Here is a 13,041-nt window from a genome sequence, read left to right on the forward strand (position 1 = left end):
TAACCATATATATCGGACAGATTTAGAGAAATAATTGATCGCCTACAAGTGCATGAGAGCAAACATATCTGAAATAGCGGCATATGTTAGTCAGTCCTCCTCTAATGCTAATAGGGTTCCCTTGTTTCCCATTTTCTGAGCAATTTACAGACAATATAACGCCTATATGAACACAGCTAATCCGAAGTCTCATACAACGCTTTAGAGTATCGGATGAAACTGGACAACGGCCTCGCTCCACGAGGACAAATTCACCTACGCTTTTGTTCGGACTATGTAGGTTTCTGCTGCAAACCACTTGTACTTTTCTTATTGCTCATTGTCCACAGATTTTGGGCAAGTCTGCATGACAATGGAGGTACAAACGAGACGAAAACAATTCCGCATTACTACCGTTTGCTCTGCGGCTCTTGCTGTTTGTAGGCAATATAAATATCCTTTGAGAAATGAGTCAATTTTGTGGCAGTATCGGACAGCAGGATTAGTCGTTTTGGTGAGCTTGTAAAGCTGACCGTCAAAATTGAACTGGGGCAAGTGTCGTGATGGGGTTTTTAAGTTATGATCAAGGTTCTTGTCTGACTTTTACAAAGAACTGCGAACGACACCAGTTCATACTATAAAAACACAAGTTTTATTAATGAACGCATCGTGAGATAAAAAGGCGCCAACCGGAACACAACTGTAGCAATTACACGGCCTTCTCATCAGACATGGCACCGTCTATCACGTTGTCAACATAAATATTATGTTTAAGGTCATCAGCTGTCAGTATGGAGGCATTGCTTCCAAGTGAGTCTTGATTACAGCGTTGAGTATGAATTGGGAACAAGCCGCCACAAACAAGACAGATTTGAATTGGTAAACATCAAATGGACTTTGGGATCACGAATGTCTGACAACCATAGAAATTGGTGTATTGACGCTTGTCCTTCTCTAGACGTATGTTTAAGAACGCTTTTTTAATGTCACTGACGAAAGCGACTTGGTTAGCGCGAAATCGTAGCAATATGGCAGGTAAGTCATTGATTAATGATGGCCCAGTTAAAAGACACTCGTTTAGACTTGCAGAGTCAGCATTTTGTTTGCTACTGCAGTCGTACACAATACGTATTGGTGGTAACTGGGTCCTTCTTGACAGCTCAATGCGGCAAATAATGTCCTTCAGTTTTGTTGTCATCTTGAATCTTCTCGACAAAGTCTCGGCGCAGTTGATCGGCGATGATATCGTCATATCTCTTCGTTAAGTCAGAGGTTAAACGGCGAACCATAGCGCGTGCGATTTTCAGTTGCCGCATAGTTTTAAGGCAGTGGCGGATGATCAGTTTTCCCTCATGGTAAACGGGCAATGTATTTACTATTTTAAACACGTAGATGAGTGTCCCGATATGTTTCGAAGTCGGTATTATCATCATTTTGCGAGTTTGCCTTCACTCTGATGAGCTCTAAATTCCACCAGTTTCGGATGTCTTCGTCGGTGAGTGTTTCTAAGTTCACGTTGTGAATATTAATGTTAGAGTCCGATTTCCCGCGCTTTCCAGTGGGACCGGACAGTAAATAGCCGAACTTAGATGATATTGCAGTTGGACCTGCCGCGCGCACGATATGGTTCAGCACAAAGTTCCAATATTGATCAGCTCCGATGAGTACATCAATTTCGATAGTTTTAATATTGGAAACAGGGTGAGCAAGCTTTAATCCCCGTAGATAATCTGCGTTGAGTATTTCTGTTGAAAGGTTGTCGTCATATCTCTTCGTTAGGTTGGACAAAATTTCGGCAATTATCAGGGCGTTGACAGTATTGGTATGCCCATTCTGTTCGTGCAAAGTTACCATTGCACTTTTCATGGAATGAATTTGTTTCGAATTGTCCCCGAATGTTGACAGGCTCACGTTCTCATGAGTGTCCGATTTCAAGTTGAGTTTGTCAGCAAATTGCTGCGTGATAAGTTCTGTTGGACCCATCGTCGAACAGCACGGTAGCGTTGATAGGTTTCCGATCGCCGATCGACATGGGAATGACGGCTGTCTTGAGAAGAACCAATCCGTGCGATGTAGTCAAAGATTCGTATTTCTAAGTTAGTTGTGTAATCAATGCTGTGAGTATTCTGTGGGCTTCATTTTTGTTCGTAGCTGCAGTGAATGTTGATTTGAGTTGTTCTGCACGGTTGAACAGCTTCGTCATTCGGGCACCTTGTTCCCTGCGCTTTAGTTTCAACTTGGCCAATTTCGTTGCCAGTTGGTCGGCTTGAACTGATTGCTGCTCCTCGTCAGACATCCTTATTCTGGTCTCGGCACAAAAATGTCGTGAAGGGCTTTTATGATCAAGGTTCTTGGCTGACTTTTACAAAGAACTGCGAACGACACCAGTTCATGCTATGAACACACAAGTTTTATTACTGAACGCACCGTGAGATGAAAAAGGCGCCAAGCGGAACACAACTTTAGCAATTACATATAAAGGCGCGAAAGCGCATGCGACAAATGTAATAGAACACCAACAGATAATGTTTTTGGCGGGTAATTATAGTCCACAGTCATTGGATGAAAGTTACCGAAGCGTCTGATTGGTAGAAGGATAACACATAGGCTCTGCATAGTCATATTAATAGTGTTCGAATAATGTGTCATTTGTTCTTTGACTGGCAGTATGCAGTCCCAAAGCTCAAAATCTTTGTTCTCGGCCTTCTACAGTACAATTATATTCATAACCTTTCACTTTGTATGTATCTACACCCGTATGCTCATAGTGGCGAGAATATGATAATTCAAACTGATGTAGCGACTAAATGATGTAAGAATTACATTTCAGATAATCATCTGCTCAGGGTGTACTGATAGTTGTACGATCAGTCGTGACACATATGATTCATTAGCGTAACAAATGATGAGTTCCAACATACCTGTAAGAGTACTATTCATAATTTTGTTTACAGGGTCTGAAATCATGGCTGGTGTCTGTTTGTTTTTACGAACAAGTATGTATGGATAATGACTTGACAACGTCACTGTTGAGAGTATCACTATACAGTATCACGTGAATATGCATGGAACCGGTCGTTTGCTCTATAATTTACGATTCCATAGTGATAACATAAATTTTTGAATAGTTTCATTTTACCTTGATTCTAATGTAACAGTATTTTGTATTTATTAAGAAATAAAAATAAGAATGGTAAAATATACTCAATGTTGACTCAGACGAGGACAAATATCGTAAACACTGATAAGGCGTCATTCAAAAAAGGGGGCTGGAGGAATTCAGAGGGGATTCGATATTTGTAGGGGTAGTCGAGGGGCAGGGACTTGAAAGTTTCGCTCTGTCTATTGGGCGGGACGTGAAAATATTTTGGCTCTTAACATTTTTATGTCGTCCAATGGTTCTAATGTAAGTAATAACTAAACAAAATCTAGAAGCGTTTTGTCGCATTTATGACTCTAATCTCGAAAAAATCTAAAAATATATGAATGCACGTAATTTTTTTGTAAAAACAACAAGTTGGCCTTGTAATGGGCAGGAGCTGCAACTGTTGATATTTTTTCTTTTCAATATTTCTATGCAATGCATCGAGCACAGTTTCTTGGTGTCTCTCTACACCATGCCCGAAAAACACAATATTCAGTTTGTCAACAAAGCCCGTTTGTCTAAATTTTGGCGATTATTTAATTAGATTTGGAGACTGAAAGTTATTTGTCAATGATACAAATGCACGGTACACGTAGGCTGTGTTGGCAAGCTAAATACTGGACAGCTCAACATGCTTCACAGGGGGTAAAACAAGAGCACAATTGTATAAACTGAACAAAAATATTGTCAAAATACAGTTACTGCCCTGCTATTGCATACTGGCAGTGATAGTGATAGCTTTTACTCTGATGTAGTTTAAAAATTTAAATTTTACTATAATCCAAACGGGATTCGAACCTCCACATACTCACGGCAACATACTGAGCTATCAGACATAGGACACTCAATTGACAGTGAAACATACATGGACACAAGATCCGGCCAGAGCGCAACACATAGAAAGCTAGGGGACTAACAGTTACTATGGATTTTTGAATTCTGGCATATGAGAAACATCTAATATTAGAGAAAAAGGGGTCGCCATGCTTGATCTTATACAAATGTATGATGAAAAGTCACAATTTTTCTAAAATCACAAAAATCAATATATATAACCATTCAAGTTCATGCAGTGAATGAAATTTTCACATCTCATCGTACAATAACACAAAAGTAAAACTTTGAATAGTAAAGACTCTAATTTAAATGAAAAGTGTGTGACTAAATAGAGTCATTTATTTTTTACCAAATTTGCCACTATCACACCCAAAATTTCTGAGATTAAAACATTAATTTGATGAAATATTTTAGCCTTCAAATATTGTCAATTTTGTAAAACATTTATAAGTAGCATTTAAGTTGTATATGTCTTGTACTCTTGAAAAAAAATCAGTAGGTCACTGTGCTCAGTTTTACACAATTTGGTAAAATGTAGCCACGAATACACAATTTTCATACCATGATTGTCATTTTCTGTGCTTTTCATGCCATTGACCTGACCTGACCAGAGTTTGATAAACTCAAGTCAGCTTAGACTGATAAATCCAAAACGTCCACTGATGCATTTAAAAATGAATCAATTAAAGAACTTGCCCTAAGTATATGGCTCTACAACCTGCTGATAAGAGATAGTGTTGAACGTCTCTGTGCAGACCTACGTAATACACTTTTATTTTTATTCCACGTGCATTCCTAATAAATTTACGGCTATATGGTAATGGTGGGGGACTTGAAAATTTTTGACCATACAGACGGGGGGACTTGAAATTTTTGAGGGTATTGAAGGGGGTTTGAAAAAATAAGATTTCAATTGCGATTCCTCCAGCCCAACCCCCTATTTCACCATTTCTTTGAAGGCAACCTAAATTGAATTCTTTATCCGAACGGGACGCTCTGAAAAAACGTCACAAGTCTTAAAACCCTAAAATGTCTGACTTCAAATTTCAAGTATAGGTAGTCTAAAGTACAAAGTATGTGACAATGAATAGATTTGAATATTAAATGTTTTCATTTGTGCTAACGGAAGAGTTTCACATTCACGATTGACCCATTGGTGTTAAAGTCAGGATGTCATTCGAAGTTAATTAAATTCAGAACAGTTCGTCTAAAACATAAATGTAGATTTTTCATTTGTTTTCCATTTAAGAATCGTATATTCTGTTTCTACTTTACTTTGGACAGACAAGATAACACTTTCTCTCGGAAACTCCACTTCAATACATAAGTGGGGAAGTACCATTTCTCAATTTGCATGCATGTGTGTCTGTTATGGTAATAAAACTATGATGTTTAAACGACCTGCAGTTTTGATAGAGTATGAAGAGGATCGTCAAGATTGTTAACATCAAGATGTACTTTAGCTACATCAATGCCAGTGCAATTGCTATCATGCTGGGACGTATAGTAAAAACTAGCGTGCTAGGATAGAGCAACACGCAGGAAACAAGGAGTGGCATATCACGAGGAATTTACCAGATAAGAGGGATATTCAGCATTTAGTGTGGTAGGAAGATTCGATTTCAAATTTTCTGAATGTCCATTACACGATCTGACACTTTCATCTCAATTAGTGATTTGTAAAATGATTTGGTCAAGATTTTGTCAATACACCTGCATATGAATGCTAGTATGTTGCGGTCTAACTGGAGTAATTTGAATAAGGACACTTGAGTTCACATTTTAAGTGGTTGCTCGGCAGCATAAAAACCGTGCGTGACTACAGTTGATGCATGTGATTATGAATCAAGATACCCGGATGTTCAGACAGCCAGTTAATATTCATCCGTTATCAGCAATAGCTTTCCTCGTCATATCTAAAACTGTTCTGTATCTCGCGGCTTCTCCGCAAATGGCTTATGTTTGATAAAGAAATGAAATAAAAGTCGTTTGCAAGAAAAGAGGCACATCCACTTCCATTGAGAAGTTTTGTTTGTCCATGCTAGGCCAAAAATGAATGCTTTTCAACTGAAAATTTTTCTTTACCACGTTTTCGCATTTATATCTTATCTCGTTTCCCGCGGCCTAAGATATGTCGTCGAATAAAAAGCATCAATTTCGTCAATGGTATCCATGGAAATCGAAGACTGAAACATTTTGGTTTAAAAACCCCCAAAATGGAAAATATTCAAAAGCAAATGTAGACGAGCTGTTACAAAACTCGTGAAAAAAGGTCATCTCGTAGAACTAAGTTGTTATTATGATCTCATCACATAATTATCTATATACAGATCGTTATTATCACGGTAGACTAAGTGCTGTCGGATTATCCGTTACCGGTGCCATACATTGTATCAAACGCAATCGACTGCCTGGAGAGCGGCCGGTAGCTTACAGGTGGAAATCTGAAGCTCTTTTACAACAATAGCTGGAAAAATGAAATATTTAGCAACATTATCAGCACTCCAGTCGAGTCATACGGAGGGTTAAATGAGTGCGGATGTTGAACTTTGCGATATACCCAACTGCTACACCACAACCTAAGTTCAACTGTATAAATAAGTGCAGTATGATCTTCGCAAAGCGACAAAGAAGGCAAAATATTTCAAATCATTCGAAAAACAACGATAAATAACCTTTATCTCATAAAATTCTTTAAATTATAGATTCGCATCGACCCAGCAGCGTAGTACTGTTGCCAAACCATCAGCTGTCAGATTTAGCTGTAGCCTGAACTCTGCAGAGCCGCGCTATGGATGTATGTAGTTGACTAGGACAACAAGACAGAGTTAAGTTATCAATTTGAAGGTATCCGCGGATGAGAGATGCGTGTAACTGCAAAAATTAAATTTGTAAGACATAAACAGTGACCATCGGGATCGAGATTGACGAGTTGACACCGGCGTTGACAGTAGGCCACGTACTTAGTCTGGGTCAGAGTCTGGTGGATGTCATCGAATTAAACTGTTTGGGCTCGCCACGATCGTATGATAGTGATGGTTTTAAAGCTACGACACCTTCTAGAATAAAAACTATTGTTTCGATCTTGCTGTTGTCTTTCTTCATAAATGCATTTTAAAATATTCTAAATTACTCTGCAATTGCGCTGAAGCCCCCTCTCTTCTCAGCCGACGCGACGACGACGGACTTCCTTTGGCGTCGAGACAGCGCGAGACAATGATCAACAAGTTCACGTGACCGAATCGGCATATCTGATTGGCTAAAATTGCATTCGGTTTATCAAAATTTAAACTTGATCGGATTTATGAATGAAAGTATCCAGTAAACATTTTCATATCTCCAGGTCGATGGGTCGTTTTACTCATAAATGAAATAATCCGGGAAATAAAACCAAAGTTGCGACAATGTTGTTGTATTAACTCGACTATAATTTTGACCTATCAACATCAAACGAAAATTATGAAGACTGTTCATGTGATAAATATATAATCCCCGTGACTAGTGTTTTTCGCGGAGTCGCATAACTTTTCGCCTTCGATTGGAAGTTGTACAGCTCCGCGAAAAATATTCGTATAGGATGACGTCAAACAGAGAAAAATTTCATCACTTTATGTATTTACGGTAACAGTATTTTCACAAGTATCTCCGATATTACGTCAGAGTTTAGATGGCAAACGTTTTGTTACTTCATGCTGAGCACTGTCGAAATCGATATCAATTTCTTTTTGGGGAAGTAACATTTCATTCTCTAGACTGTTATAGAATGCGGAAAAAATAATTGAACCTGAAAAATATTTGAGAAAATTTCACATTTGCTTGAATGGGACCCACGTGCAACAGCTCGAAATGTTTATTGTCATGTGACGTACAGGTAGAATATAACTGTACGGAGCAATTTACAGAAATAAAGCTATTATGTAGCTGATATTTATGTCATAGCTGTCTATGGTAAGCGCACTATGCATCATGCTTCACATCCTAGTTCGAAGCGCTGTTTCACAGGCGTTTTCGCATGATGTTTCAACTTGGCAACGCCCTCAGGTGGTAATAAGAATACCATATTATAAAAGTGTACAGAATCAAATGAATGGGATCTTCAGAGCAAATGTTGATCACATATGATAAAGACACAATTTGAATAAATGGGAAAAGACATTACTCTCTGAGAGAGGGGCGTTACTTGGCTTAAGTTGTAACTGTCGTGGTATTTTGTTAATAAAGTCACCAACTTAAATTTTACCGGCGTGTTCGTTTTCAATTACTTTCACGTGGTACATCCGATGTCTGGTGAGGACTGAACTGTAGACGGATACCGATCGCAACAATCAGGTTTGAGTAATTCGCCAGTAAAACACTCACTCGAAGAGAGTTGTGGCATGACGTCACCAGTTCATAATTACATTAGATTAATAGTTATTTTGACATGCGTCGGAAACAAGTAATAGGTGGATATGACGGGAATTAAAAAAAATATCAGAATGGCTAGGTGGAAGTTCAATAAGTTGCGCAGTAGGATGTAAAATTTTCACTTATATAACACATTCTCTGCAACAATCTCTGTAATCAATGTTTTTTATCCTATGCCCATGTCAATATCACTCCATATCACTCCAACCAGGTGAAGATTACCGCCGAATATCAGCCGAGATATTTTAAAATTCCGAGATATGTATAACAAACTTTATCAATTTTTGAGTGTTCCCGAACTACAGTAGCACGTTGGTTGTGAAAAAAGTTTAAAAACAATCGCCGGTCTCCGTCTACGATGCGTCTTTGCCGACGAAAAACTTTGACAGGCTTAGCGACCAAAAATAAATTACAGGTGGCGATGTTATTTGAGGATCACGGATTTTGTGAGTCACCTTTTTGCGCAACTATAAAAGGGCAAGATGTGATGTATATTACATAAAAATAATACATGACAGTTTATCAGGCAAACTATTAGCACTTCCTCCGAAAAACACATTATTATTTTATATTAAGCTTATATATCTTTGATAAAACTCAAAAATGTCATTTCCTTAAAGTCGGCGATAATTTATACATGTGTATACAAGACCAAAGGTCAACACATTTCTCGGCGTATGATAATCTTTAATTATTTGATTATTGATGGTTGCATACAGTGTATTCAAGGACGAGTTTAAATTGCGTCCAATCACAATGAAAGCATACTCCTTGATTACTGTGACTTTTTTTGATTTCAATAACATTGTCAGACTTTTTCGGTATATGCCTCATACCATGCCGACATGATTTAGTTCCTATTGGTGAATAAGCAATTTTAACATTGTTTTACATTTTTGTAGAACGAATCCACAGCATTGCATGCGGCTTCTGGAGCAGGTCATGCAGACGTCGCTGAATTGCTGATTAAACATGGTGCAGATGTCAATGCTAAGAGTAAGGTAAATAAATGTGACTCGGTACTCGATATGGATATCTGAATCGTAATACTTTAACAATTCCATCTATCTCTCTCCCACTTTAACGTTACAGTCACTAAATCGTATAATGCTATGCAATTTTATGTCGTACTGGTCATACAATGACACTGCAATACTTCAAAATGTAGCAGAACAAATTATGCTAAAATGGCCGTGATCTGTTCGCAGAGAGGGTGACCCACCACTCATATGGCGTTCGACTTTATTCAAATAATTTTGCACGAAGACCGGTAACAGTGTATCATTATTTCAAAGTTGTATTTGTTTAGCGATATATTCCACAACAATAGCGTTCGCCTCCAAAAAATATAACGGCAGAGAGACAGATATACAGACAGACAGAGACAGAGAGAGACAGAGAGATGTGTGTCTTTGAAAAATCTTTTATTCAAATTTGGAATGTTTGAAAGCGGATTATTTAATACCTATGACGTGCTCTTTAGACACACCTACTAAACAAAATGTGGTTTTTGAAAAATTCAAAACAAAGTTATCGTTTAGCAAAGTTGGAGAAAATTGACTCTAGTGCAAAATATCAATAATTAATAAATTACCCTCTCCCTTGCTAAAATTTTGGACATATTTGTCGCAATTTACAAAATAAATATAGTGACTTTTTAGCTCAATTTTAATGGAAGTAAAATCTTCAAAGTAGCTTAAATTTATAATCTGTTTGTTCTCTTGCAGTGTAAAAGTGAAAAATGCAATCATGATATAAATAGGAAAATGATGACCTGTTTAATTGATTTTTAGTGATTTTGTGAAAAACCGTGAATTTTTAATGTCATTTTGTAAACAAAACAAGCGCGGTGACCCCATCTTTTTCCAAAGTTTTGGACTACTCTCATATTTAGGTATTCAAAAAACCTATTTGAAAAAATTGACATTACTTTTCCCTTATTTCCGATCGTACATCCTTAATTTCCCATCACAATGAAAGCATACTCCTTGATTACTGTGACTTTTTTGATTTCAATAACATTGTCAGACTTTTTCGGTATATGCCTCATACCATGCCGATAGGATTTAAGTTCTTATTGGTGAATAGCAATTTTAACATTGTTCACATTTTGTAGTACGAATCCACAGCATTGCATGCGGCTTCTGGACAAGGTCATGCAGACGTCGCTGAATTGCTGATTAAACATGGTGCAGATGTCAATGCTAAGGAGCGGGTAAGTAAATGTGACTCGGTACTCGGTATGGATATCGGAATCGTAAGACTTCAACAATTCCATCTATCTCTCTCCCACTTAACGTTACAGTCACAAAATCGTATAATGCTATGCCATTTTATGGTGTCCTGGTCATACAATGCAACTGCAATACTTCAAAATGTAGCAGAACAAATTATGCTAAGATGGCCGCGATCTGTTCGCAGAGAGGCAGGCCCACCACTCATATGGCGTTCGACTTTATTCAAATAATTTTGCACGAAGACCGGTAACAGTGTATCATTATTTCAAAGTTGTATTTGTTCTGGTTGTTTGTTTAGCGATATATTCCACAAAAATAGCGTTCCCCACCAAAAAATATTATGGCAGAGAGACAGATATACAGACAGACAGAGACGATGAGAGACAGAGAGATGTGTGTCTTTGAAAAATCTTTTATTCAAATTTGGAATGTTTGAAAGCGGATTATTTAATACATATGACGTGCTCTTTAGACAGACCTACTAAACAAAATGTGGTTTTGAAAATTCAAAAAAAGTTATCGTTTAGCAAAGTCTGAGAAAATTGACTCTATTCCAAACTATCAATACTTAATAAATTACCCTCTCCCATTGCTAAAATTTGGGCATATTTGTCGCAATTTACAAAATAAATATAGTGACTTTTTTTTTAGCTCAATTTTAATGGAAGTAAAATCTTCAAAGTAGCTTAAATTGATAATCTGTTTGTTCTTTTGCAGTGTAAAAGTGAAAAATGCAATCATGATATAAATAGGAAAATGATGACCTGTTTAATTGATTTTTAGTGATTTTGTGAAAAACCGTGAATTTTTAATATCATTTGTGAAAAAAAAAGCGCGGTGACCCCATCTTTTTTCCAAAGTTTTGCACTACTCTCATATGTAGGTATTCAAAAAACCCATTTGAAAAAAATGACATTACTTTTCCCTTATTTCCGATCGTACATCCTTAATTTCCATCACAATGAAAGCATACTCCTTGATTACTGTGACTTTTTTTTCAATAACATTGTCAGACTTTTTCGGTATGTGCCTCATACCATGCCGACATGATTTAGTTCCTATTGGTGAATAAGCAATTTTAACATTGTTCACATTTTTGTAGTACGAATCCACAGCATTGCATGCGGCTTCTGGACAAGGTCATGCAGACGTCGCTGAATTGCTGATTAAACATGGTGCAGATGTCAATGCTAAGGAGCGGGTAAGTAAATGTGACTCGGTACTCGGTATGGATATCGGAATCGTAAGACTTCAACAATTCCATCTATCTCTCTCCCACTTTAACGTTACAGTCACAAAATCGTATAATGCTATGCCATTTTATGGTGTCCTGGTCATACAATGCAACTGCAATACTTCAAAATGTAGCAGAACAAATTATGCTAAGATGGCCGCGATCTGTTCGCAGAGAGGCAGGCCCACCACTTATATGGCGTTCGACTTTATTCAAATAATTTTGCACACGAAGACCGGTAACAGTGTATCATTATTTCAAAGTTGTATTTGTTCTGGTTGTTTGTTTAGCGATATATTCCACAAAAATAGCGTTCCCCACCAAAAAATATTATGGCAGAGAGACAGATATACAGACAGACAGAGACGATGAGAGACAGAGAGATGTGTGTCTTTGAAAAATCTTTTATTCAAATTTGGAATGTTTGAAAGCGGATTATTTAATACATATGACGTGCTCTTTAGACAGACCTACTAAACAAAATGTGGTTTTGAAAAATTCAAAAAAAGTTATCGTTTAGCAAAGTCTGAGAAAATTAACTCTATTCCAAACTATCAATACTTAATAAATTACCCTCTCCCATTGCTAAAATTTTGGGCATATTTGTCGCAATTTACAAAATAAATATAGTGACTTTTTAGCTCAATTTTAATGGAAGTAAAATCTTCAAAGTAGCTTAAATTGATAATCTGTTTGTTCTTTTGCAGTGTAAAAGTGAAAAATGCAATCATGATATAAATAGGAAAATGATGACCTGTTTAATTGATTTTTAGTGATTTTGTGAAAAACCGTGATTTTTTAATATCATTTTGTAAAAAAAAAAAGCGCGGTGACCCCATCTTTTTTCCAAAGTTTTGCACTACTCTCATATGTAGGTATTCAAAAAACCCCATTTGAAAAAAATGACATTACTTTTCCCTTATTTCCGATCGTACATCCTTAATTTCCAATCACAATGAAAGCATACTCCTTGATTACTGTGACTTTTTTTTTCAATAACATTGTCAGACTTTTTCGGTATGTGCCTCATACCATGCCGACATGATTTTGTTCCTATTGGTGAATAAGCAATTTTAACATTGTTTACATTTTCGTAGAACGAATCCACAGCGTTGCATGCGGCTTCTGAAGAAGGTCATGCAGACGTCGCTGAATTGCTGATTAAACATGGTGCAGATGTCAATGCTAAGGAGCGGGTAAGT

General features: G+C 37.2%; 1 protein-coding gene across 1 annotated transcript in view; it reads left to right on the forward strand.

Annotated features, from left to right (window-relative positions):
- LOC139124677 (putative ankyrin repeat protein RF_0381) overlaps positions 1-13,041 on the forward strand; it is a 73,938-nt gene that overhangs the window by 22,059 nt on the left and 38,838 nt on the right. Inside the window, exons 4-7 of the mRNA XM_070690799.1 lie at positions 9,271-9,369; positions 10,485-10,583; positions 11,708-11,806; positions 12,937-13,035. Of these exons, the coding sequence (XP_070546900.1) occupies positions 9,271-9,369; positions 10,485-10,583; positions 11,708-11,806; positions 12,937-13,035 (396 nt within the window). The remainder of the gene's footprint in view (positions 1-9,270; positions 9,370-10,484; positions 10,584-11,707; positions 11,807-12,936; positions 13,036-13,041) is intronic.

This window comes from Ptychodera flava (genome assembly GCF_041260155.1).
Source record: "Ptychodera flava strain L36383 chromosome 23 unlocalized genomic scaffold, AS_Pfla_20210202 Scaffold_24__1_contigs__length_23054250_pilon, whole genome shotgun sequence".
NCBI classification, from domain to species: domain Eukaryota; kingdom Metazoa; phylum Hemichordata; class Enteropneusta; family Ptychoderidae; genus Ptychodera; species Ptychodera flava.